Source organism: Grammomys surdaster, unplaced genomic scaffold (assembly GCF_004785775.1).
Source record: "Grammomys surdaster isolate TR1022 unplaced genomic scaffold, NIH_TR_1.0 242, whole genome shotgun sequence".
NCBI lineage: Eukaryota > Metazoa > Chordata > Mammalia > Rodentia > Muridae > Grammomys > Grammomys surdaster.
The window spans coordinates 5,627,699-5,655,293 of NW_021604687.1; the positions used below are offsets into that span (position 1 = coordinate 5,627,699).

At 44.3% G+C, this 27,595-nt stretch overlaps 1 protein-coding gene across 1 annotated transcript in view; it reads left to right on the forward strand.

The window, feature by feature from the left end:
* Positions 1–280: 280 nt before the first annotated feature.
* Positions 281–27,595, forward strand: part of Nub1 (negative regulator of ubiquitin like proteins 1) — a 37,337-nt gene continuing 10,022 nt past the window's right edge. Inside the window, exons 1-8 of the mRNA XM_028774684.1 lie at positions 281–351; positions 3,555–3,672; positions 13,962–14,129; positions 18,181–18,239; positions 18,964–19,034; positions 21,685–21,867; positions 22,011–22,102; positions 23,261–23,367. Coding sequence (XP_028630517.1) covers positions 281–351; positions 3,555–3,672; positions 13,962–14,129; positions 18,181–18,239; positions 18,964–19,034; positions 21,685–21,867; positions 22,011–22,102; positions 23,261–23,367 — 869 coding nt within the window. The remainder of the gene's footprint in view (positions 352–3,554; positions 3,673–13,961; positions 14,130–18,180; positions 18,240–18,963; positions 19,035–21,684; positions 21,868–22,010; positions 22,103–23,260; positions 23,368–27,595) is intronic.

The following is a 27,595-nucleotide window of genomic DNA, read 5'->3' on the forward strand; positions in this document are numbered from 1 at the left end:
CCTCGCCCCACCCACTTCGCCCCCCACCTCCCACCTCCACATCAGCCCCGCCCCCACTCTCCCTATTTCCATCTACGCCGTTATCCCGCCCCATATCAGCCCCGCCCACTAAGTATTAGCCCCGCCCACACCCGCGTTTTGCCAGCTTCCTTCCTGCCCCATCGCCTACAGCTTGTCCTACAAGCCCTTCGGCCCCACCCCTCGGTGCAGCTCCCGCCCATGACCCGCCTTCCGGAGGGCGCGAGGGGGCGGAGCCGGGGCGGGGCCGGCCTCACCCGGAATGAAAACAAACGGTGGCCTCTGCAGCATCCGGGTACTCGGCAGGTCGCGGCTGGCTCGGTGGTGGCGCAGGTGAGACAGCTGCGGCCGGCACCGACCCGGGCTTGGGCCTCGCCCTGGCGGCGCGGCCGGGGCGGCCGTCGGTTCGGTGGGCAGGAGCACTCGGGTGGATGCGGCGGGGCAGGCTGGGGCGGAAGCGGGAGGAGGTCGCGGCGGGGCTGCGGGAAAGGGCTGGGCCCCGGCCGTCAGCCTGAGCTGCGGTGAGCTGACTGCTGAGGCTGACGTGCGGACTGCGGCTCGCAGTGGGTGAGAACGCGAGCTGTCTGGGCCCACGCTGGGCCCGCCTCCTTCCCTTGCTCTTTTAAATAGGAGGCCCTAATCGCACGTCTGTTGAATGTGCGTAAGGGTGTAGGCAATCTCAGTTGATCTATTCCATAAGTGAAAGTGATACTTTCAACGTTGATTCCTAACGTTTCACTTTCGGTTCAGAGCGCTGGTATGACTTAAGTATTTTCCGCATTAGGATGTGGAACGCCCAGCGACAGACATGAAACAACAGTTCTGCAGATAAAATTGAAAAGCTGGGCTGTTAGCTTTTCTTCCTTTTGACCTAATATGTTATCCTGTTGCCTGTAACTGGAGTTTCATACGTTTGAATGCAGTGGTTTGTTTATTTATTTATTTATTTATTTATTTATTTTGAGATCGTGTCTCACTATGTAGCTGTGACTGCCCTGGGATTCGCTAAAGGCGAGCAAAACATGGTCGGCTTCAGAAGTTTAATTTTGTTAAACATTAAATCTTAATCTGGGCGTGGCACACCTTTAGTCCCAGCATTTGGGAGGCAGAGACAGGCAATCTCTGTGAGTTCAAGTCCCGACTCGTCGACAGTCGAGACTCTGAACAGCCAGAACAGCCAGATCTGAGTAGTGAGACTCTGTCATGATTATGAGAAAAAAAAAAAAAGCAAAGGAAAAAATCTTAGGTGATGTAAACCTGGCAACAGTGTGGGGCACAGATGAAGGGTTGTGATAACCTTGGCTCCTTTTATCAGACAGTGGAGTGGGTACAGCCTGAAAGGCTGTTTTCAACCTTCTGAATAGCTGAGTACTAGTAAATTATCCGTGCCACTCTCCTTAGGAGATGGCAGTGATGTTTGTCTCAGAATTTCTATAGATTGGAATCCTGTTTCTGGTGGTTTGAGAGATTTGTATTTGAAAAACTCCTAAGTGCCTTGTGGTGAGCTTGTGAGTGAGTAAAAACACACAGCATATTCTCTCCCTCTCTCCCTCCCTCTCTCCCTCTCTCACTTCCTTCCTTTCTCCCTCCCTCCCCCTCCCCCCCCATACATACACACAGTGTTCACTCTGTGTGCCATCCTGGTGACCTGTTTCTCACTGTCAGATAGATCTGAGCATCCTTTTGAAAGTGTGGTTATGGAATAATGCTTAAGGGTTACACTTGGCTTGAAGATGAGGTGGATTACGTTTAGAAGGCTGAAATTTAAGTTACATTAATCCACATACTTTTCCACTCTCCGGAATTCATGTTCACCAGTGAGGAGTGAGTGGCTTCCTACTTTGTTTGATTTGGCAAACCTTGAACCACTTCACTACCAGTTCCAGCTGCCACAGACTCTCAGCAGCCTCGCCCACCCTGTGGAATAGCTGTGCTCATGTGTGGTGCCATTACACCTCCTATGTAAAAATGGGGAAGTTAAATGCTGAGGACACGGCACGGGATTTGTGAGACAAACTAGAGTCCATATTGTAGGCAATTGTCCCATCCCCAGTTCTGGCCCAGGCTTATTTTGTGGTTTTACAAACCTGGCTGGGGCCTGGGGTTTCCCAGCAGTAAAGTGATTTCACCGTCTACGTCAATCTAGTTAGATTGAACAACAGATGTGCTATTGTGCTTTCAGAAGTACCAGTGAGAACAAAACCAAGAAACAAATCATAAAGATTAACAAATCCCAACTAAACCAAATAAATCCACAAAAAGTGAAATGATACAGTGCTATAAATTCTTTTATTTATTTATTGGTTGATTGATTGATTGATTTTTGAGAGCCTGGACTGTAACTCAGAGATCTACCTGTGCCCTCCAAGTGCGTGGATTAAAGGTGTATATCATCATACCTAGACTTTTTATCTTCAGAGTTCAATTATATAAACTTTTATTACTGATGGTTCATTGTTCAGACTAGCTTTTCTTTGTGCTTTGTCTTAGGTTTTGAATTAAAGTGGCCAAATGTGAGAGAATTTACAAAGTTTAAATTGGGTTACTAAAGGCAACAGTGTGGGGCACAGATGAAGGGTTGTGATAACCTTGGCTCCTTTTATCAGACAGTGGAGTGGGTACAGCCTGAAAGGCTGTTTTCAACCTTCTGAATAGCTGGGTACTAGTAAATTATCCATGCCACTCTCCTTAGGAGATGGTGGTGATATTTGTCTCAGAATTTCTATAGATTGGAATCCTGTTTCTGGTGGTTTGAGAGATTTGTATTTGAAAAACTCCTAAGTGCCTTTTGGTGAGCTTTTGTCTTGTCTTTAAAAAAAAAAAAAATATATATATTACCTTTTTTATGTGTTTTTTAGGTGTTTCACATGTATGTATGTATGTATGTATGTATGTATGTATAACAGAAGAGGGCCTTGGATTCCCCTGGAACTAAAGTTACAGATGATTGTGAACTGCCATGGGGGTATTTGGAACCAAACTGACTTCAGGAAGTATAGCCAGTGCTCTAACCCCTTAGTTGTCTAGCCAGCCTCTTTTCTTGTCTTTCTGAGAATAACAGAGTAAGAAGTGGAGAGATAGGTCTGGGCTGCCACTGAGTAGACAAGAGGCCTAGCACTCATAATGCAGATTGCCCTGGTTTGCTCCCTTCTTCAACAAGAAACAGGAGAGTATGCTACTCCTTGCTACATATTAGCAAGTTGAAAGTAGACATTGTACACTGGGCTGGTTATAGATACTTTTAATCCCAGTACTCAGAAGGCAAAGGAAGGCAGATCTCTGTTCCAAGCCAGCTTGGTCTACAGAACAAGTTCCAAGACAGGCAGGGCTGCACAAAGAAACTCTATCTTAAAAAAACAAACAAATAAACTAAAAACAATAAAAATATATTGCCTTACATATAATTGGATACAATAGCTTAGATCAAGCTGACTGAGGTAGGGAGGGGAAATGCCACTTACTTGGGGGATTAAGTAATGTGAAAAGCGTTTTAAAATGTGATGTGGGTTTTATTGATTTACAGTTTTACTTTCAAGGATGGCGCAGAAGAAATATCTTCAAGCAAAACTGACCCAGTTTCTAAGAGAAGACAAAATTCAACTTTGGAAACCTCCATATACTGAAGAAAATAAAGAAGTTGGTTTGGCCTTAAAGGTATTTTTTTTTAACATGTAAATCTTTTGCAGTGTCAAAACTTATTTAGTAAATACTATTCTGAAGTCACCAGAAATTAGTAGGCACAGCAGTGGAAATTTTGAGAAGCATCAAAACCATTAGTAATGAACAAATTCCTACTTAATTTTTTTCAGCACCCGAGGTACAGCCCAGGATTTCACTCAGGTTTATGTTCCCTGATTCTGCAGGCATTGTATTAATCATATTAAATATAATACAGTAGCTGGGGAAAATTAAGTTATAAGGAGAAAAAGGTTATTTTGGTCCATGGTTCCGGAGGCTCCTCAAGCTTGAGTGGTCCTGAAGCTGTGGGATTTTGGGGTGACACATTGTGACAAGCCTCAGGGCAGAGATGAAGACTGGCGCCAGGACAAACAGTCATACACAGCATGTGCTGTTTCATAGTGAGAACAAACATGACTGCAATACCAGCCTTGCTTTGCTTAGTATGTGCGCTCCTCTGACTTTTCTGAAATAGTTTACTCTGAAGTGTGGAGGCAGCAGCAACTCAGAGGCCTGTGAATCACTTAACCAGGTGTGACTCAAACTCCTGCCTCAGGCATATCACTCAACCACAGAGCCCAGTGGAGAAGGAAGTCTCTCGTTTCCTAAACCAGGAAGCAGAAAGGGATGATGTGTCCAGTGGGTCCTCTAGCTATCCCAAGGACTGTATACCATGTAAAGTTTCCACCACCTATCAATAGTAGCACTGTACGTAGTAAGCCTCTAACACAGCCTTTGGAAGACATTCAAAACTGAACATGGATGTGCTGTTCTTAATGCCATTTGAACTTGCTTGCTGTGGTGTTTTGGCTTGAGAATTAGTGAGACATTATAAAAAAGATCTTATCTCTAGTTCCTGGCGGAGCTAAACCTCTTGAACAACTAGGACGTCAGGAGCATCTTACCTCCTAAGGAGGCTTGGGGGCCCTAACAGCTTTGTGGGAAAGGTGGCTGCTAGAAGGCCTTGATTAGGAGCTTCATGCTTCCCCTCCCACCCTCTAGGGGCTAATCATGGCTTCCCTCATTGGTGGACCAGGATTTAATCAGTCATGTCTGATAGCATGCTTCTATTAAAGATATGTAAACGACGGGGCTCCCCAAAGCTGTGAGGGTGGCATAGGATCCAGGGCAGGGACTCCACCCAGGGGCTTACAGACCATACCCTGTCCCTCTATCTCTGTTTACTTGTGGCCTTGTGTGAAGTTAGAATTGCCGACCTTATTTTGACTTCTGAGTTACTGTAGCAAATTGTCAAACATGGGAACCCTGTACTTTGTAGGCAGTCAGTGAGGGTAACCTGGAGACTAGTGCTTGGCCTCGGTACCTGACATGGGGTATTCTGTAGGACTGCACCAAGACCTGTTGAACTGTTAGTTCCCAAGTTAATGTTAGAATTACCTGCTATCAGGAAAAAAATATCCTTTCTAGTTAACTAGGGTTTCTGTGGGTTGTTTGGTTATTAGGTTGGTTTGGTATGTGTTCTGTTTTAGCTTTTTGAAACAGGTCTCATGCAGTCTAGATTGGCCTCAAACTCCCTAGGACCTTGAACTCCTGATCTTCCTTCTCTGCCTCCTGAGTGCTTAGATTGCAGGTGTGCTCCACCATGCTCTGGAGTCATTAGAAGTTTTAGAAAGTGATTTTCTGTACATTTATTTACTTGTGTGGGGGGTATGTGGGTGCACATGGCAAATAGACCCTATCTCAAAAAACAAATGCCCCCCCCAAAAAAATTCCCATCCAATGACAATGAATAGTTCACTATTTTAAAAAGTCTTTTTATAGTTATTTATGTATGAGTGCATGTATTTATGTGCCTGTGTGTATGTATATGTGCCCTGGCCCTCGGGAAATCCAACAAGAACCTAGGGAGGGGGGTTGAAAGAATGAAGGGACAAGAGACACAGAGAAGCAGCGCCAGTCTAAAAGTCCTGATCAAGCGCTCAAATTTTATTTTCAGGCGGCAGGTTATAAAGACATAGCAAAATCGGAAGTTTAGGCAAGGATCATTGCTTAAGGCTATCCCACTAAGGCTATCTAAGACTGTCTTAACTGGCTTCCAGGAAATACCGGACATTCTTTAAGTTCCTGGTGACTGAGACTTCAAGAATATCCTTTCTTAACCTTGTACTAAACTGACTAGCTTTTCCCAGAACAGCAGGTAATTTAATGGGTTTGTCTCCCAGCATTTCCTCCCTTTTAACAATATTTAATGAGGCTGGCAAGCGAAGGTGGACATTAGGAGATCTCATCGACAGATGAGTGGGCATTAACCAGAGGGGGAAATATTGACCTGATCCTCCCAGTATCATTTGTAATGGTGTCTTTTTGGGGAGGAGAGGGTTATTTGTCTCATGGGTTGCATAGGATTTTGGGGGTCCTATTCAACCACTTTCTGAGACACAAGAAGTCAACACCAACCTCTGTGCAGTCAGTTTTGCTTCTCAGGGGACTCAAAAGCAGACTATAAGGTCCTCCCCTGCAGTGCTTAGCCTTCCAGCCCTGTCAGGTGTGTCCTGACGTTGTGTCCCCACCATGCCAAGCCAACGTGCAGCTCCTAAAGGAGATATCATTGCAAGGCTCAGCCAAACCCCTATCAGGCAGATCAAGTCTATGATAATGTACTTATAGAGGTTTAGATGCCAAGGAGTCAATTCATTGTTTTATAAAGCCCATGAATCTATTAAAGAGAAAAGGTCCTAATGATAACAATACTAGCAGACCAACTACTGTCCCAGGATGGAAGTGAGAAGGGTGGTAAGCCAAGGAGAGGCAGAGAGCCAGTTTTTAAACCACTCCTCTTCTTGTTCTAGTTGTTTCTTTCGACATTCTAATCTCACTCTGATCTTAGCCATACTATCTATAACTACCCTGGTGTGGTCAGTATAAAAACAACATTCATCCGTGAGGGTGACACAGAGCCCCCCCCACCCCCCCTTGCTAAAGGAAAAGCAGATCGAGCCCTCTGCATTTTTGGAGGACCACTTCAGACAGCGAAATGAGGGGATTCTTCCAGATTATTGATGCCAATCTCTAGCTGTTCGATGTCCTTGTCAATGGACATCCCATCGAAGTTCTGAGTAGTGCAAGTCCTGAGGCCAAGGTCAGTATCAGGATCATAACCTTCAACAACAAACACCACAAGTAACTCATTTTCTTCTGGAAAGGGAAGAAAAAGGAGAGAATTCTCAGGGAGATCTCTTTTCCCTGGATCTCAATTACTATCCATTTTATCTACAATTGTGTCTGGCTTTGTGGAGGTTATCTATTTGTTTCATTAATCTTTCTGGCAGCCATCTAACTGCGCCTTCTTTGGTATCAAACAGACATATCAATCCCAGCCCCATATGAGAACTGGGTCTGGGCCATTCCATTTAAAAGTAAGAGGGTCCTTCCACATAACTGTGGCATAATTTTTATTAGTCTCAGGCTGCCAGAGGTGATCAACAGCAGATTTGCCATGAGTGTCCAGATTCAGAAAATCGAGAACAAGGCATGATGGAGAATATTTTTAGGGGACCCCTTCTCGGGGTATAACTCCCCCTTTAACTTATGTAGAGTATTTTTGATAGTCTAGTGGGCATGTTCAACAATGCCCTGTCCTTGAGGATTATAAGGAATGCTAGTAATATGTCTTATTTGTTTTGTTTTGGTTTTGGTTTTTTGAGACAGGGTTTCTCTGTGTAGTTCTGGCTGTCCTGGAACTCACTCTGTAGACCAGGCTGGCCTCACTCTCAGGGATCTGCCTGCCTCTGCCTCCCAAGTGCTGGGATTAAAGGCGTGCACCACCACTGCCCGGCAATATGTCTTATTTGTAACTGGCGGCAAAACTCCTGAAATTTTTTTCCAGTGTAGCCAGGACCATTATCAGTCTTAATAATTTTAGGCTTACCTGTGATGGGGAGACAATTTAAAATGTGGGCTGTAACATTTTTGGAAGCCTCTCCAGTATGTAAGGCAGCAAAAATAAATCCACTAAAGTATCTATGGTCACATGAAGATATTTAAGATTGCCAATTCAATATGTGTGATATTTATTTGCCATATTTCATTTGGAACCAAACCTCTGGGGTTAATGCCCAGGTTGGGAGTGGGCAAAAGTGTGACACAGGTGGGGAATTGTTTAACAATTTGATGTGCCTGTTCATGAGTACACATGAGTAAGAAGTAGGCGAAGGGTCTGAGCATTTAAATGATGCAACGCATGACTCTGTGGGCCTGTTCTACAGAGCCTGTCAACAGTGGAAAGGTCAAGCAAGACGCAGCATCTGCACAGGCATTTCCTCAAGAAAGAGGGCCAAGCAAATCGAAATGAGCACGGAGATGTCCAACAAAAAGGGGTGGCATCTAGAGGCAATCAATTTTTGAAGCTGAGAAAAAAGGGGCGGCATTTGTAAAGGGTCTAATATATGGGACTGTTTTAAGAATGGGAACAGAGTGAGGAATATAGGCACTGTCAGTATACAAATTAAAGGGGAAACCCTTTAATAATTGAAACACTTTTATTACTGCAAGAAGTTCTACAAGTTGGGCCAATTTAAAGGGGGAACAAATAGGAGTAACCTGTCAATCTATAACATAAGCCGCTAATCCATTGGAGGAGCCATCAGTAAACACCAAGCAAGCATTTAATATTGAGGGGAGGTAAACTTTGAGAAAATAAAGAGAAGAGTCTTAGCAAATTGAACAATTTATCAGCAGGATGATTATCAATCATTCCCAAAAAGGAGGAGCAAACTATGGGCCACTCATCCGTGTTTTGCATGAGCCAATCTAGTTGATTTTTAGAATATGACACAATTATCTTATCAGGATCTTTACCAAAAAAACTGACGACTCTGTTCATGTCCCAAAAAGAATAAGCTTAGCAACCAAGAAGGTATAAGGAGTGAGTACTTTAGGGGGCGAAGCTGAAAGGTGAACTCAGAGAAGAGGGCTATTTGCCAAAACACTCCTGTAGGTGTATGAGAGGATAAAGAGATAAAGGAAACTCCCTGTTCTTGGATGGCTTTTTCTACCAACCCTAAGGTTCACGTAGCTGCAGGGGTCAAAGAACAGGGCGGGAAGTGAGGAGTCTCCCTTAAGAACATCAAAAAGTGGCAAGTTTTCTTGTGGTGAGCTTAAGGTGAGGTCTTAGCTAATTAATATCTCCTAACAACTTTTGAAAATCATTAAAAGTAAACTTTTGCCGGGCGGTGGTGGCGCACGCCTTTAATCCCAGCACTTGGGAGGCAGAGGCAGGTGGATTTCTGAGTTCGAGGCCAGCCTGGTCTACAGAGTGAGTTCCAGGACAGCCAGGGCTACACAGAGAAACCCTGTCTCGAAAAACCAAAAAAAAAAAAAAAAAAAAAGTAAACTTTTTTTTTGCATGTATACCTGCAAGCCAGAAGAGGGCACTAGATCTTATTACAGATGGTTGTGAGCCTAGTCTTTAATGGCTGAGCCATCTCTCCAGCCCTAACTATCTTTTCTTATTGGAATTTTCTGTGCCACAATCTGCTTAGAATATAACTGAGGTTCCAAATATTGAAAAGATAGTGCCTTTGAATCTTTTCTGGAGCAACAACCACGCCCCAAAATTTTAAAGCTTGTTGTCTGAGAGCAAAGGTTTGCAGTAAAACTCCTTCAGAGAGATCAGCTAAAAAAATACCATACAATGAATAATATACACTGAACGAATTTAAACTTCGTGTATTAAAGCAACAACAAATTTTATATATAATATAGGCTATTAGCCATTTCTTAAGGCAAAACTTTCCAATGATATCAATTCATGGGCTCTCCAAAATTACAAGCAAACCCACTGAATGCAAACCTCCCTCCTTCACCAGGATGTAAAGGAAAGATATAAAAACAATCTTCTAAATCGATAATAATTATATGCATTTTCTGGAATGGCAGCTGGAGTAGGCAAGTCAAGCTGTAATGTCCCACAAGTTTCATAAATCTTAAGTTTGAACTTTGTTTTTGATTAATTGAATAACCAATCCCTTGTAGCTGAGTGAGAGTATCAGATAAAGGCCAGGTTGAAGGCCAGTCTTGTCCTCTCTTTGAGCAATTATTTTATTAGTAGGCACAGCTTATAATACCATGGAGGAAGCAGGCATAATTTAATTTTTTCAGCAATAATCATTATCCATAACTCCTGGCCCATAAGCTATCTGTTGTGAATGTTTTTGGGTCTGAAGCTGACCTTTCCTCCCCAAGGAGGAAGCAAGGCAATAAACAAATTTCCAGAAAACACCTTTTTAGGGGCTGGTCAGGATGACCAAGACAAAAGGAATGTCATACAAGCTTCTGCTGAGCCCACTTGGAGCTTATCTTAACTCAAATGTAAAAGTTCTTAATCTGGGCCTATTTCCTGAGGCCTGGCCCAATGCTTATTCTTCCTGCACTGAGGACAGATTCCAGGGGGGTGATTCTGTTGTCTGTCTATGCCTCTATTTTTTGGACAGTCTTTCCTAAAATGACCTATGCCCCCATACTTAGAGCATTCCTTATCACCTCAGCACTGTTAAAGCATGGCTTGGACTGTAGTTAGCATTCTCAGAAGCCAATTAGGTAACAAAAGGAGCTCCTGTCTGAAGGTCTCTAAAATTTCTACCAGTCAAGTTTAGCAGCCTATTTCAAATTCAAGAAACGGTTCATCAGGGCCTTGTGTGATCCCAGCTAAAACTTCCACTGAGATCTCCTTTTCAATCTTGGGGGACTCAGTTTGCCTCTACCACTGTATCTAATAAAGCTGTAAAAGTGTCAGTAGGGTTGTACTATGCTACAGCTGTTAACTTTTATTACTCTTGGAATCATCTTGATCTGCTCGATCCTCTTCTTGACTATAAACATGAGTAATTAAAAAATCTCGGAGCTCACAATTGAACTGCCAACTGTAGCCAATGGAACATTGACAATTTAACTATTTAAGTTTCTTTTGCAATATTAGAGTCAACAATGTAAACAATCCATTCTCTATAAAATCCACACCAAGTGCATTACTCTCATCTTACAAAGTTTGGCTGCCAGTTCTTATATATGAATGCATGATAGTACAGCTTTTAATATCTCATTAAAGAGACATTGTTTTAGATCTTGTCCTTTGTACATCTGGTTTCTGAATGACTCCAACCCTGAGTTACCAGATTTAAGCCAGCTTTCTGTTACCAAAGTTGCAAATTTTTAATTATACCCAATAACTTACAGGCCAATAATCTATACCCAAAACACACAGCACGTATTTATACCTTTAAAACTAGTCAGAAAGAAAAGTGAAGTGGCTAGGCATCTTATATATTTTACCTCCTCAAGTTTTTTTTAAAAAATTTATTTATTTTACGTTTATGAGTACACCATTTCTGTCTTCAGACACACCAGAAGAGGGCATCAGATCCCATTGCAGATGGTTGTGAGCCACCATGTGGTTGCTGGGAATTGAACTCAGGACCTCTGGAAGAGCAGTCGGTGCTCTTAACCACTGAGCCATCTCTCCAGCCCAGCATCTTATATATTTTATCCAAACAAAATTTTCTTAGTTTTTCTAGCTGTAATTTCAAGAGAAAAGCACCTTGTCACTTGTTGAACCCTATAAACACTGTCACAGATATTTCTAGGAAAAGCAACTATCAGCTTCCTTATCATAGAAGCCAAAAAGCTGTTGACCCCTTTAAGAGCAGTTTATGCAGTCAGCTCCTGGAAAGGCTTCTCCAGCTGAGGTTGACCCCTAGTTACAGGTTCAAGGTAACTTATCAGCATCTGCTGTGCATATTAAGATTACCTTTTAAACAAGTTAAACTAAATCAAGGGGTGGATAGTTTTAACCATTTTTTTCTTTTGAACATGAAACAGAATAACAATCATTCAAACAAAACAAAAACAGACAATTGACACACGTGGACATATTGCCTCCCCAAGGACAGACAATAGACAGAGAAAGTAGAACTAAGGAATTCTCTGGTAGGAGCCAGAGAGAAAGCAGGACGTCTCCTGATTTTCTCCTGCCCCTAGGAGAGCTCTGAAATAGCCTTTTTCCTTCTCTTTCTCATCAATAGTCCCCTCTTGGGGAAACCATGGACAAACATCCCTGATGAAAGTAAAGAATTTTTTTTTTTTTTTCCGAGACAGGGTTTCTCTGTGTAGCCCTGGCTGTCCTGGAACTCTCTCTGTAGACCAGGCTGGCCTCGAACTCAAAAATCCGCCTGCCTCTGCCTTCCGAGTGCTGGGATTAAAGGCATGTGCCACCACTGCCCGGCAGGTAAAGAATTTTTTAAGATCTTTTTTCTAAACCTACATTCCTTGTGTCTTGAGGGACTCCTTTAGACTCTTTAAAAATAAATCATGCTTACTTAATGCTTGTCCCAAGATTGCGTTGCTCTATTTTAAACAGATCAATCTCACAGGTGGGTGGCTCTGTGGCCATCACAATGCGGATCTTCTCTCAAATTCACATTGAAGCAGTGATCTATGGGTGACGGACATACATGTGGGGGCAACGTTTGTCAGGTTTCCTGTGCCCCAAGCCCCAAAATGTTGGGCACCAATTGCCCCGGCCCATGGGGAATTCAACAAGAACCTAGAGAGGGGAGCAAAAGAATGAAGGGACAAGAGACACAAAGAATAAGCCCCAGTCTAAAAGTCCTGATCAAGTGTTCAAATTTTAATTTCAGACGGCAGGTTATAAAGGCATAGCAAAGTGGGAGGTTTAGGCAAGGATCATTGCTTAAGGCTATCCCACTTTAGTATCCTCATTGCCTAAGACCATCCTACTATCGTAACTTGTTTCTGGGAAATACCAGAGATTCTTTAAGTTCCTGGGGGCTGAAACCACGAATGTCCTTTCTTAACCTTGTACTTTAACTGACTAGGTTTTCCCAGAACAGCAAGTAATTTCATGGGTTTGGTTTCCAGCATATATGTACTACATACATGATTAGAAGTCAGAGGAAGAACATTGGAACTCCAGAACAGGAGTTATGGATAGTGCTATACTACCATGTGGGTACTGAGAACCAAACCCAGGTCCTCTTTAAGAATGAAAGATGCTCATGGCCACTGAGCCACCTCTCCAGCCTCCACAACTTTGAAAAAAAAGTGTGTGTGTGTGTGTGTGTGTGTGTGTGTGAGAGAGAGAGAGAGAGAGAGAGAGAGAGAGAGAGGGTTTCTCTGTGTATCTCTGGCTGTCCTGGAACTCACTCTGTAGACCAGGCTGGCCTTGAACTCAGAAATCTGCCTCCCTCTGCCTCCCAAGTGCTGGGATTAAAGGCATGAACGACCACTGCCCGGCTAGAATTCAATTTTAAGCCTTGATTCTCTCCTACCACATTGTAAGGCCCAGAGATTGACCTCAAGGTGTCAGGCTTGGCCACAAGTGACCTTACTTGCTGAGCCATTGACTTCATAGCCCTAGTTCACTGCCTCCTAAAGTAATTTCTTAGTCTATTAAGGTCACAAGAGTCTCAGACCTCCCATCTCACTGGAATAGTCTCAGTTACTGTCATTCTGACCAGCAAGCCTACTTTTACTATTTATAAGTGTTACTTTCTCCCTGAGAGTCCAGATTGAGTTTCAGTACAGTAGGGGTATCTGCTTATAAGAATTATGTTTCTTTGGGGAAGAAAAAAATGTATGTATGTATGTATGTATGTGGGAAAAAAAAGGCTACAGTGGAGGTGGAGGTTCCGATGGGTTTCCACACGGCTGGTCCCACATACAGGAGAAACGTCTAAGGTTCCAGAGGCTGTAGACTTCTGGGGCGGCAGGCCCCAATGACATGAGGAAATCTTTGGTTCCAAAAGGGTTTATTGTCATGGCAGATGGTGGATGGATCTGGAAGTACCCCCCCCCCCCAACCTCAGGGCAGACCTGAGTTAAATAGGGAGGGAGAAAGGGGGAGGGCCTGGGAAGGAATGCTTAATTTGTTCCGCCCTCTGGCCTTCATTAGTATGTAAATCCCTAGAGCCTGAGGCCTATAGTCACACCCTCTACCTGTGTACTTTGAGAGGGGCTGTAATGGGCTATGCGACTGAACAATGTGGGTCTCTGGAGACTAGACTGCAAGTCAGGACTCTGGGTTCTGGGGACGTGGCTGAACGCCTGCCATTTCTCACTTAGAGTCTCGGGGTTCCAGGCCCATGCCCAACCATGAACAAGGATACCCTCACGCAGTCCAACATATATATGTTGGAGGATATATATATATATATATTTCATACACACAGTTTTTTTTTCTTTTTTGCACTGGCCCTCCACTGAACTAAGTGTCTGGTTTCTCCTCATAGGACCTTGCTAAGAAGTATTCTGAGCGGCTGGAGTGCTGTGAAAATGAAGTGGAAAACATAATAGAGGAAATCCGATGCAAAGCAATTGAGCGCGGCACCGGGAATGAACACTACCGAACAACTGGGATCGCCACGATTGAGCTGTTCCTGCCTCCAAGGCTCCGGAAGGTGAGGAACTTTGAGACTGCTGTGCTGTGCTCAGACGAGCCGTGGTTGTGTTATTGCTTTGCTTGGTTTGTTCTTTTGAGACAGGATCTTTTTGTGTGGTTCTGTCTGTCTTGGAACTCCATATATAGACCAGGTATACTGCTTTTGCCTCCAAAGTGCTGGGCTTAAAGGCATGTGATACCATGCCCAACAAGCTGTTGTTTTTGTAAATCTACAAGCAGCGTTCTTTTTTTTTTTTAATTTTTTATTGGATATTTTATTTATTTACATTTCAGATGTCAACCCCTTTCCCCATCCCTCCCCCAGAAACCCCCTATCCTATCCCCCCTCCTCCACCTTGCTTTTTCTTTATTAGTATTTTAAGTTAACATACAAAGTACTGGGTTTTATTACAGCATCCTCATACATGTGTCATTAGAGTTCTGATTTGTTTCCCTCTGCCCCTTCCCTTTCTTCCTCCAGCTAGTTTCCTCATCTGATTTCCTGTCACATGTATTCCATCACTCTCCCTCCTCATCCTATTTTTTTGTATTAGTAACTTTTTTTAAAAATGTTAATCAAAGGCTTTATAAGTTTGGAAATGGTCAATAACAAGATGCCTATACAATCAGAAGTGTAACCATACCCCCCCGGCGCGCCCCCCCCCCCGTCTCCTAGCTCCTCTCATTCTCCTCCTCCTCCTCTCCTTACACTTCCTCTTCCTCTCCTTACTCTTCCCACCTTAGCTCCTCCTACATATTACCCTTCCTGTTAAAATAAAACTTTTCTCTCAAAATAAAATTAGAGCATAACTATACCAATTTGTATCAGTAAGGTACAAGATAGACCTAATACCCAGTCCAGCATTTTGTTGACTAACCAGAACCTCTGTCATCTCTCCTAACTAAAAGACTTAGTGCTGAACCTGCCTTTTTTCTTGGCTTTATTTAGAATGAATGTCAGCTGAAAACCATCCTCTCAAATCTTTTCTCTCAAAGTAAATAGCTGGGATTGGCTATGAGACTATAAGTCTTCTACCCTATCAAAAATCCAGAATGACTGAATTAACTGAAATTACAGGAAGCACAAAGCATAGCTTCTAAAACTTAGCCAATTTATAGAGACCTCTGAGCACCTGGACAGTCCCTATAAAAACGTTGGAGCATCCGATCTTCAGCCTTCTGGACCAGGTTCATCTGACAGACCTAGTGATGCAGAATTATTAAGGGCTGGTTACTCTGTTGTTACAAGCAGCATTCTTTTTTTTTTTTTTTAATTAAGAAATATATTTATATCGAGAAATGATAAAGATAGGCATCCTGAGGTTTTTTTTTGTCAACTATAAAAAGAATGTAGGGTTATCAATCCAAAAGGCTGCCATAATGATTAAATAATATGTAGTAAAGAACACAACATTCTTAAGAGTGATACAGATAAGTGCTTGACAAATGGTAGCTTCTAGTACCATCTGGACAAAGAGGAAGTTCAGTGATGAGAGCTTCACAATCAGACTGCTTACTACCTCCTCCCCCAGCTTCAGTTGGAGCCAATGAATATGGTCACTGTCAACCTGCCCAGGAACTCTGACTAGATTGCCCAACACACCAAGACAGCTATATAGAAACCAAGATGAAGCTAAAAGTTCCCTGAGGAAGCAAACCGCTAGTAAGAACATTTTAAAGCAGCATTAAAAACAAAAAACAAAACAAAAAAAAAACAGAGACTCACTCACAGGACTTAAAAATTAGAATGATAATAGAGACAACTGAGAAATTTTAACATTAGAAATGTCAACAATACAGTCCTCATGAAAAGTAAAGACGGGAAATGAAAGAATCTTTCCTAGATGTGCGCTTAATGTGCACGTGGTGGTGCACACCTGTAAGCACAGCACTCAGGAGGCTGAGGCAGGAGGATCATTGAGAACCAGGCCAGCCTGGGTTACTTAGTGACACCCTACCTCAAAAAAAAAAAAAAAAAAAGAATAGAGGAGGGATCGGAGTGGGGGAGGTAGAGGAGAAGACAAGAATAGAAGGAGGAGGAAGAGAAGGAGGAAAAGGGAGAGGAAGAGGGAGAGGAGGAAGAAGGAAAAGGAAACAAGAAGAGAGAGGGGAGGAGAAGGAAGAAGATGAGGGAAAGGGGGAGGAGGAGGGAGGGAGAGGAGGAAGAAAAAGAGGGAGGGGAGGAGAAAGGGGGAAGAGGAGGAGGGAGGGAAGAGGAAGAGGAGGAGGGAGAAGAGAACTTGTCTGATGGCTCAGTCAATACATTCATCCTCACATTGGCTTATCCCTAAGACCATCTTGACTTTTTTCTCTATTTCATAATTCATCTAATTTCCTTCTGTTCCCAGTAGGAATTTATTTTCAAAGAAATTCATTTTTATTCTTTAGACTTTTTTTCTTCTGTCTTCTAACCATAGAAATAAAAGGCTTTGGCAAAATGAAAAGAAAATGAGCCAGGCTTGGTGACGCGTACCTTTAAACCCAGCACTTCAAAGAGATGGAGGCAGGAAGATCAGGGGTTCAAGGCTGGCCTCGTCTACCTGACAATTGGGCTCATAAGACCTGCCTTACTCCCCAAAAGAAAAAAAATCAAACTACTGTACAAGCAGCATTCTTAAGGAACACTATGTGTTGAATAGTTGATGATGTAGACTTATCTTCACACATTTAAGGTAGGCTTGTTCATGTCTGACCTTCAAAGCATGGGCCACAGAAGTGAGGCATGATAGTGTATATTATAATTGCAGCCCTTGGGAGGCAGAGGCCTCCCTGTAGTTTAAGGTTGTCTTCAGTCTATGTGGTGAGTTCAAAGCCAGCCCATGTGACTCTCTCTTTTTGAAAGTAAAACAAAACAATGTCACATGGGCCAGGGAGATGACGTAGCAGATAAAGGCTTTTCTTATCAAGCCCAGTGACCAGGGTTTACCACACAAAACCTAAGTACTAGACTCAAGTCAGTAAAAGTGCCTGCTGTGCAAACATGAAGACCTGATTGGATCTCTGGGATCCATGTAAAAAGCCAGCTGTGTAAGGGTTCCTGTAACCCTGCTCTGGCTGGTACAGCATCATGGGGATGTGTATGGAGCTCTGAAGCTCATTGGCCAGCCGAATCAGTGAATCAATGAGAGACTCTATTACAAAAAGAAAACATGGAAAATAATCAGGAAAAGGCACCTGTCATCAACCTGTGGACTTCACACATGCTTGCTTACACATGCACACCCACACTAGCAAGTACACCCACCACACACCAGCTCTTGTAAGAATAAACTGACGGTAAGCGTTCACAGCAGGCTAAGGTAGACACAGCCCAGCATCCATCAGTGGATGTGTGGATGAGCAGATACACCTACACCACAGAAGACAACTGGTGGGACAGATACACGATACTAATTGTCTCTTTCTCTGTCCCTCTCTGTCCCCACTCTAAAACTCTCAGCTCGCCTTCCTTTTCCCCTGCCCAATCACAGGCTCTAACCTTATCTTTTGCCTGTCCTCACCTGCGTATAGGCAGCAATCCACAGTCCTGGTTATGTGAAATGTCCAAAAAGACAACTCCAGAGACAAGAAATAAATGGTTGCAAGTCTGGAGGAAAGAGGATGGGGTTCAGGACATGGTGCCTTGTGAGGGGTGATGAGATGGGAGGGTTCATAAATTCCATTAAACATTTTCTTAAGATTTTATTTTTGCTGGATGGTGGTGGCACAAGCCTTTAATCCCAGCACTAAGGCTGAAGCAGGTGGACCTCTGGGAGCTTGAGGGAATGGGTGCTGGAAAGTTCAGGTCCTCTGTAAAAGGAGTATATACTCTTAACCACTGAGCCATCTCTCCATTTGATTAGAATGGTGGCTGGCATGTGGCGGATCCCACTGAGCTGCCCTACCTATTGCACCCATAGGACAATCAGGTCACCCTGTTGGTCTGTGCTGGACTGTTGTACATGCTTCTCCATACAGGCAGTGTTTTTTGTCCTTAAGTAGAACCCTGTGTTTACATCCTGACAGCACCTTACAACTTCACATGCAGTGTGTCACATTCAAGTATGTTTTGTTTTCTCTTTTTGCAACAGGATAAGAAAAGCTTGTTGGAGACCCGCTTGCATGTCACTGGTAGAGACCTGAGGCATAAGTGAGTATCTGAGTTGTGTCCCTGCAGGTCTGCCCCTCTTACCCTGCTTCTGGATGCTCTCAAGCCATCCTGTAAGCTAGCCAGCTGGCCCTTAGAGCAGAGAAAGGAAGCCTGGAGGGTGGGATGACAGGCATGCTGGGCTCACTGCTTCACAAGAGGCAACATGGAGCTTCTTAGATGTAGTGCAGCTTTCAGAGAGTTGCAGCTTGGTGCCCACAGAGGAAGTGCCCAGCTGTACTGGAGTGAGCGGCTGAGGGGTGGAAGCCTGAGCCGGTCGCTCACCAAGAGAACACATTTATAATTCCATTCCTTTGTGCGAAGGCTAGCCATCCCAAGTGTTCCTTTAGCTTGTTTGTCTCACTTCTTCAGCGTCCATTGGGGTTAAGGAGAACCAGGAAGTACCACTCATTCAGTGCCCGCAAGGAGACAGTGGTATAGGATAACCCTAGTTAGTTTCAGGGTCCTTAGAGGATGTTTTTGACTCCTACCCTGTAGTCCTTAACTCAGAAACAAGTTTAAAAAGGGCTTGTCTCACGTGGCTTCCAGCAGCCACCCACTTATAGCTCTATTGTAAGTGATGTTCACTGGTCACTGGGTGGAAGGCCTGGGTGTTTATGGGTAGAAAGTATAAAGCAGCGAAGTGGACCTCACAATCCAAGTCTCTGCGGTAGGCAGCAAGCGACAAGCTTGCTTTCCTGGAGCTCACTTTGCCTTTATTTTATAGAATAGCTGAAACTTTCGGATTTCAAGAAAATTACATCAAGATCGTAATAAATAAGAAACAGCTTCAACTAGGTATGTCATAGCAAAGTGCGCCTCTGACGCAGGCGTAATGACTGTTTCTGTGTTCTGTGTTGGTCTGTTTTGCTTTTCCTCTATTGAAACCTTCCTGGCCTTGTTGCGTTAATTCTCCAGAGTTAATTCTATTAGAAGTTTACCATAATAAAAATGTTAGGCAGAAAAGATCATTCCAGTAAATAGTCACTGGCTTTCTCTGGCTAGTGGGAAAGGGAGACATTGATTGCAGTCTCATGGAATGTTCCAGAATGGAAGTTTATGCTGAGGGAAGGATCAGAGTTACTTATAGTTTGCCTATGAGAAACGAGAACCCTGAGAGAGACAGATGAACAAGGCCAGGCTGAAGCACTCTGCTAACAGCCAAGGGAACTGACTGGGGTCTAGTGTGGGGTGTAGACCTTTCTGATTGCCGAGGGCAGACAGGAGCCATGTGAGTCTTCCAGCAGTGACTCTCAGCCAGGAAAAATTTCCTTGTCCAGAGGACAGTTGACTGTGAGGAGAGAATTTTGGTAATAGCTGTGTTGTGGGGGAGGGCTGCACTTCTGTTGTTTCCTGAGTCAAGGTCAGAGTTACTGCTAAATACAAAGCAGAACCCAAAAATGTCCATGGCCCAGGCTGCCGAGAAGCCGGTGGACATGAGCCTTGTTCAGTATGGAGTTTGTCATCAGAGAAGTGGGAGGTAACAATGCTGCAAGGTGGCACAGAGACATACGTGGCTCACAGACCCCTGGGAGCAGACTGCAGGAGGCATGAGTGGAACTAGACAAGCATTAGCTCTTGAGCAGCCCAGGGTCCCTCAGGAATCTAAGGTTTGAGTTTCTAAACACAGCCTTCCCAGTCTCTTGGCAGCTCTAGCTGACCCCCTTGTATACTCTTAACTGACATCCATCCCTGTGTTCTGCTCTTCACTGAACAGAAACTCTTAATTTTGATGCTGATCAAATCATTGCCTTATATTTTGTGTTTGTTGAAGATGCTCTGCCCAAGCCCAGGACCACAAGGGTGTTCTCCACTTGTCCACTAGCATCTCCCTTTGTCCCTGAAGGGTCAGCTTGGTGTTCCTCCAGTGTCAACTGCTAGCAGCCAGTAGGCACTGCTGGTTTAGGAGGTCTGTCCTTCCTGCACTTCTGCTCTTCCCACGCTTCTACAGGGTTTCCCTTCCTGTGGTTTGTTTCTTTTGTAACCTTAAAATGCAGTGGGGTGCTGGATTATGGCCCAGTGGGTGAAATACTTTCTGCCTAGGTATATGGGAACCTGAGGTTGGGTCTGTAGCACTCTTGCATGTTGGGTGTGGTGGCACACCTCTGTAACACCAGCTCCATGAGATACAGATTGGTAGAGATGGGCACATCCCAGGGCTCTTTGGCCAGCAGCTTAGCTGAAATAGTGGACTCCAGATTCAGTGAAAGACCCTACTGCAAAAAATAATGTGGAGGCACTGGAGAGATGGCTCAGAAGTTAGGAGCACTTACTGCTCTTGCGGAGGTCCCAAGTTCTACTCCTAGCATCCGTACAGTGGCTCACAATCATCAATAACCCAGTGCTAGGTGATCCAACAGACACACATGTGGTATACATACAACATGCAGGCCAAAATATTCATTTATACCAAGTAAAATAGATAGTCCTGAAAATCATTGAAAAGAATAATGTGGAGGAGCAGTTACAGAAGACCCTTGATGCTGACCTGTGACCTTCATTCCCACCCTACACAAAAAAGTCATCAAGTGGGCTGGCAGTAGTGGCACCTTTATCCCCAGGCAAGTCTCTGAATTCAAGGTCAGCCTGGATCTAGCCAAATAACTTCCCCTCTTGCCACCTCTCTTGGGTGGGTGGAACTTGAGTTTTGAATCTGAATGTTAGAACTGGTTGTCATGTTTCTAAAAGAAGCACAAAGAAGCTGGTGTCTGTCTGGGCTGGCCTCCCTTCTTTTGTTGGCGGGCATTTCAGCATCCTTCTTCTAGGTGTGTTTGTTGCATTTGGCTAACCTTTCCCTGGGCTGGCTACACACTTCTCTTTGATGGGTTTCTGCTCTTGTCTTTATTTCTACCTATTGCCAGAGAAAACAGTCCTAGAAAAGCAGGTGAGTTAGGTGTGTAGGGTGGGAAAACAGGCAGGTGCCTGTAGCCTCTGCTTTTCACCATGGCCAGAGCTGGCCCTGTTGTCCTTACCTTGAGTCAGTTTTTTTCTCAACAAGAGGATAGGCAAGTCTGTGTTTTGATTACACTTTCTAGGTTTCCTTTTATCCTGCCTGGTGTAGTGCACTCAAATATTCATTGCTTAAGGCTGGTCTTAGGGTGAAGAGAAAGAAAACAGGGAAGAGTGAACGTCCTGCTGGTCTCCAAGTGGGAATAAGTGCAGGGTTTGAATCCTGTTTTCCAGGCTGGTGGAGAGGTTCAGTGGGGAAACTGGCTGCCAAGCCTGGTGACTTGTGTTTGGTCCTGGGATCCCACATGGAAAAAGCAGAAAAGTGGCTTTGTGCATGTTGTTCATAAATGCACCCATGCGTGCATGTGCGCATGCACACACACACACACACTTATTCCAAAATAAATAAATTATCTAATTAAAAAAAGGACTCCATTTACCACAGGAAATGGACTGTTGCCCAGGAAGTTTGTGTGACAGGCAATTCTGCTGTTCCCAGGGAAAAGCCTTGAAGAACAAGGAGTCACTCACAATGTGAAGGCCATGGTGCTGGAGCTGAAACAGTCTGAAGAGGACGTGAGGAAAAACCTTCAGCTAGAGGAAGAGGAACAGAACGAGGCTGAGCTGAAGGAGAAACGCATTCAGAGGACCAAAAGGGGACTGGAGATCCTGGCAGAGAGAGGTACACCATTTTGGCTTGTCATCTCCCTAGATGCACCCAGACAGCACACAGATGAGTATTGTGCCTCTTCACAGTCTGGCATCTCAAGAATAGTCATTGTTGTTTGGCCCTGAATTAATGAGGCTCCTGTGGCTTTGTTGCAGCTGAGATGGTGGTGGATCCGGAAACGACGCCTTACTTAGACATTGCGAACCAGACAGGCAGGTCAATCAGAATTCCCCCTTCGGAAAGAAAAGTAAGTCCAGTTTGGGAGGCTTGCCCTGGGAGTGGCTCACTGTGGGTCTGTGTTTGTTTCTTGGAGTCAGGAGCTTCTTAGGATGAAGAGCTCTGACTCACTCCGGATCAAGTTCATTTTAGGGTATTTGTTTCACTTTGTATCTTTTTGATATTTAAATGACAATTGGGGGTAAGCCTCACTACTTGAATTATTCTGTTTAAAATGAAGAATTTGGGGACTGGAGGGACGGCAGCTGGTAAAGGTTCTTGCTCTCAGCCTGCTGACCTGGTCCTCATAACCTACATGGTGGAAGCAGAGAGCTGGCTCCCTATTACATTCACATGAACTCTGTGACACGCTGTACCCATGACTCAGACCAATGCACATACACAATAATTAAAGATTATATAATGAGGTTGTAAGCTGTACATGGTAGTACAGATCTGTAATCCCTACACCTGGGGAGGCTGGGGACCAAGCCCTCTTTTAGTACACAGTCTAAGCCATTGTAACCTTTTAAAAATGGCTTTGGAGGGCCAGCAAGATGGTTGAGCAGGTCAAAGTGCTTGCTATCAAGCATAGCGACCCAAGTTCTATCTCGAGAACCTGAATGGTAGAAAAAGAGTCCTGAAATTTGTCCTATGACAGCTGCATATGTGCTATGGTACAAATGCACACGCATGCCCACATACACACAAATAAATGTTTAAAGAAAGCTGTCTAGGAAATGTTGGCGTTGTCAGATAAGTGTGTGGTGATACTGCTTGTGAAAGTGGAGGATGAGAGACTGATGCAGGAGTCTGATGAGTAAGGGACCTCAAGGTAAAGGCAGAACCACAACCAAAACTCTGCTTGATGACCTTAGGTTCTTACTTGGACAGTCTTGCTGCTTAGGGCAGGCTGGCCTCCATCCTGTGGTCCTCCCTCCTCAGCATCCCATATGTGATCACAGCCCACAGTACCATACCTGCAGTGCTGCTTAGGAAGGCCACAAAAATTCCTGGCTGCTCATCATCTAGTCTTAAAACTAAAACAGATGTGGCTCAGCAGGTGGAAGGAGAGCGTGAGGAAAGGGGTGGGGGCTGGCGCCACTCAGACTTTGGCGTGGCGTGTTTTATTAATTCTGTACTAACTTGTTTGAAAGTACTAATTTTAAAAATTTACCTTCTTTCCTAGGCCCTTATGTTGGCTATGGGATACCATGAGAAGGGCAGAGCTTTCCTGAAAAGAAAAGAGTATGGAATAGCCTTGCCTTGCCTCCTGGATGCCGACAGATACTTCTGGTAGGTGCTTTTGCAATCAGCAGATACTAGTGTAAGGGGAGGCCCCCAGCACCCTCCTGCCTGTAACTTCAGACTGATTTCCACCCCATAGTGGTTTCTGGGAGCAAGGAATTAAGGCACAGAACAGTATGTGGTGGTTTCCTCCTTTGTATTTCTAACTAGCCCCCTTGCCTGTGTAGAACACCCACTCATTTCCACCCTAGTCTGTAGGCTCGGCCCCGCAGGGTGCTGCCACCAGAGCTGCTTCCACCTTAGGAGTGGTGCCAGTGCGGACAGTGCTGGCCCGAACTCCACTACCCTGCAGACTGCAGATGTGACACCAGCACTCTTCTGCAGTTGCTGCTGGATTTCTAGGAAAAGAAGCTTTTGCCTCAGGAGCTGTCTGGTGTTGCTGAGGTGCAGTGTGTACAGGAAGAAAAGGAAATGCCTAGCTCTTTTCACCTTATTTCCTAGTTTTCAGATTTAGTTAGTTCCTCAAAGATGATCAAACTAAGGCTTGCTTTTTTTTTTCCTTCATCAGTATTAACTGGTGAAGCCAAGAGTGAATTCTGCTATCTCAGCACAAGTTGTAGGCCAGCCTGGGCTACCCTGCAAGACCTTCTCTCCTGAGGGTGGGTGGAGATATATACATACACACATGCACACATACGTTTTAACATGAGCTATTACACATCCGATCTGATGTGCTTCATACATCTGTGCTTGGTTTCTCCAGTTGTGGCTGTCTCTGTGTCCTTTTTCCCTGATGCTGGTAGTTTCCCAGGGTTCCTAGTTCCTGTTGGTGGAAATGGTAGAGAATGTACTCTGGTCATGTTGGATGCTGAGATAGACTGGTTCTGGAAAATGGTCAAAGCCTCAGTGTGAACTTTCTGTTTAGTGAATTCCTATGACAATCTTCTATATGTCAAAAAACAAACAAACAGACAAAAACAAATACAAATGTTTTCAGTGCTGTTGAGTCTTAAATGTATAAATCTCAAGCTAACTTATTACAAAGAAGAGACTTATTGCCCAAATGTTTAGAGGAGATGGAAAAGCCCAGGCTGGGAGGAGCAAGCCCTCTGTCACTGCTGCTTTGTTCTCTTCTCATGCAAATGCTGGGACTAAGTTTAGTTCTTAGAGATAAGGTAAGGGGGTGAGGGGAGCAGAGCTGTAGGTAGAGCTTTGATGAGCTTCAGAAGGCTCAGTTTGGCTGTAGTAGGTGTCTAGATTCCTCTGTGGAGGCCTTTTTCAACCTTCTCTCCCTGGACTAATCATTTAAATGATTTCAGAGCTTGAATGAAAGTACCCATGTCATCATTATGATACACAAAGATACTCATTAAGTAGCAGGCATAATAATTAAATAATAACTGTCAGTGCCTTTAAAGTATGTGTAGTCAGTCATCTTTCCTCTGTGGTTGTGAATACACAAGGTGATTGGCTTAGGACAGGGTTTATGGACAGACAGTTTTAGAGGCTTTAGCTCATAACCAGTTGGCCATATTGCTTCCATGTCTCTCTGTTTCTACTGCTTTGTGGTGTGAGTGCATGGTGGGAAACTGCGCTGTGCACCTCAGGGTGGCTGAGAGAGAGAGAGAGAGAGAGAGAGAGAGAGAGAGAGAGAGAGAGAGAGAGAGACACTAGCCATCAGTATTCCCTTCAAGTACACCCACAGTGCTTAGGCCCAAGCTGTCATATGTGGCCCTTGGGGAACATTCCAGATATAATGGTAGCGAATGACCACTTTCCTGTGGGAATCTGTCCATTCTGGCCCATCTGTCTGTGCGCTTGTATGATTTTTCTTCATGAAGGAAGTCAACTGTAGCAGGAGCCCCAGTGCTGACGGAAGAAACTTTGGCCTTCCATTTTCTTTCCTTATTTTTCCCCTTTCCCAAAGTAAACAGAAATTCATGACTTTTCACTCATCTTATGTACAGTGGCTACTATGCCAAGAACAGTTTCTTTTCCCATTATATGTGTGTCTGTCTGTGTCTAGAAATCAGCCTGGTCTTGTGCTTTACCATGAGCCATACCCATAGCCCTCTTTGCCTGAGGGAGCAACAGGACTGACTAGGTTTACTGTGTCATGTGAAGGACCTAAAAAGCCTGGCAAAATAAAGCAATAATCAGCTGCTCCTAGAAGTTCAGGGTGGGCAAAGACAGGTAGGGCCTCACCCTAAGTTCAAGTAGAGCTAGGTGTCCAGGCAGACAAGGAGGCCAGGGAGAGGGCTCCCTTGAGTGTTCAGTGAGGTGAGCAGCATCACATGGGGAGAAACTGCCCACTGCAGGATAGGGACCACTCGGGAGAAATAGCAGGTGGTGCCCACAGAGGATCAGGAGCAGTTGAGTCTAAACCAACAGGAATAGACAGCCCTGGTCCCAGGGCAGCAAGGAGAACTTTTGGAATGGATTGTCTCCGAAAGGAGCCCAGAGACCTCTGTGGTCCTCAGCCCAGCCTAAAGGTTTCCATGAACAGGAAGCCTCTGTTTTCATGTAACTTTAATGCATCCCTAATATGACTCAATATTTAGTTACCAAAATTACACAGCTCCCAATGACAAATCTGTAGCTCACAGTGACGTGAAGAAGGGAGCCAGTGAACGGAAGCAGCTTCAGACACTGCAGAGGCAGACTGCAGTTAGTCGTCAGGGCAGAAGCAGTAGCTATGTTCCTTGGGTACAAGAAGGCGTGAGCAGGTGACAGGGTGGTGTGGGAGCTGTGCAGAGGCTCACAGAGACACCTCAGATGAAGAGAAGGGAATGGCCACAGGGGAAGTGCACAGGGTATAGAGTAAGCATGGCAGAAACAGTAAGTGTGAAGGAAGAGCAGTAGAAGTCTTCCAACATGACAGAGATTGCTGAGATGGGAGAGGGCCTCGAGAGCTATATAACACATGACAGTCTGCTTCATAAAGCCAGTAATAAAACCAGGAATGGCCTTTTACCCCACTTCTCTAGAAAAAAGATACCTAAGTTTAGCTTATTGTATCATAAACTCATTAGAAAACATAAGAAATCCTGTTGGGCTGGAGAGGTAGCTAAGTGGTTAAGAACACTGACTGCTCTGGCAAAGGACCCAGGTTCAGTTCCTAGCACACACATCCAGTGTCCACTCCAGTTCCTGGGAATCCAGCACCTGTAAAAGCATGAACTTTTCTAGCCTGCCCTTATTCCTAAATGATGACATGAAGGCCTTTATATATAAGCCTCAGGCACTATAGCTGAGCAAATTCTGATCTATTCTCACCTGACTTTGCTCCCTGGCCTATGTCCCAGCCCCCTGGTGTTACCTGCCATCTTAGTCTTGTTCTGGTGCCTCCTTCATTCATGGCAACTCCCCATGCCCACCTGAGTCCCTCTCTTCTCCCTCCCTCTGGGGATGGAAGTCCCACCTTTTCCTCTGTTGCCCAGCAATAGGTTGATTGGCCCTACAGACCAGTGAGAAAGTGATGAAGAATTATGTTTTACAAAATACTGAGTCAGGAGATGCTTCATCATAACAGCAATACCAAAGTCCAGACTGCACCCAGATCTCTGGTACTGAAGTAACATTCAAATATGCAGTGTAAAAAAACATCCCCCAATAAACACCCTCTTCTGGTCTCCATAGGTACTGCATGGAGAGACACACACACACACACACACACACACACACACACACGTAAATTCTGGTATGAAGTCTTAAGTCAAATTAACTTTAGTACTTTCATTTTAAAACTGTTTCAACATTTCAAAATTTGTTGAATAGCAAAGCTTTTAAAACTGCAAGCAAAGAGATTATTAATAGAGATACACCTTTTTTTTCCTTACCGTTTTTTGAAGCAGAGTTTCTCTGCGTAGCCCTGGCTGTTCTTTAAAACAGTTTTATGCTGGGAGGTTTTTGTTTGTTTGTTTGAACTTTCCCTTCGCAATTGGCACCATCAGGTTCAAATTTAAGCCTCTCAGTTTCTTTTTTTTTTTTTTTTTTTTGGTTTTTTGAGACAGGGTTTCTATTTATAGCCTGGGCTGTCCTGGAACTCACTCTGTAGACCAGGCTGGCCTCGAACTCAGAAATCCGCCTGCCTCTGCCTCCCCAAGTGCTGGGATTTAAAGGCATGCGCCACCACTGCCCGGCAGCCTCTCAGTTTCAAAACTACAGTGCAGGTATTTGTTTCTTTTCCTTTCTTTTCTTCCTTCCTTCCTCTCTTTCTTTCTTTTCCTCCTTCCTTCCTTCCTTCCTTCCTTCCTTCCTTCCTTCCTTCCTTCCT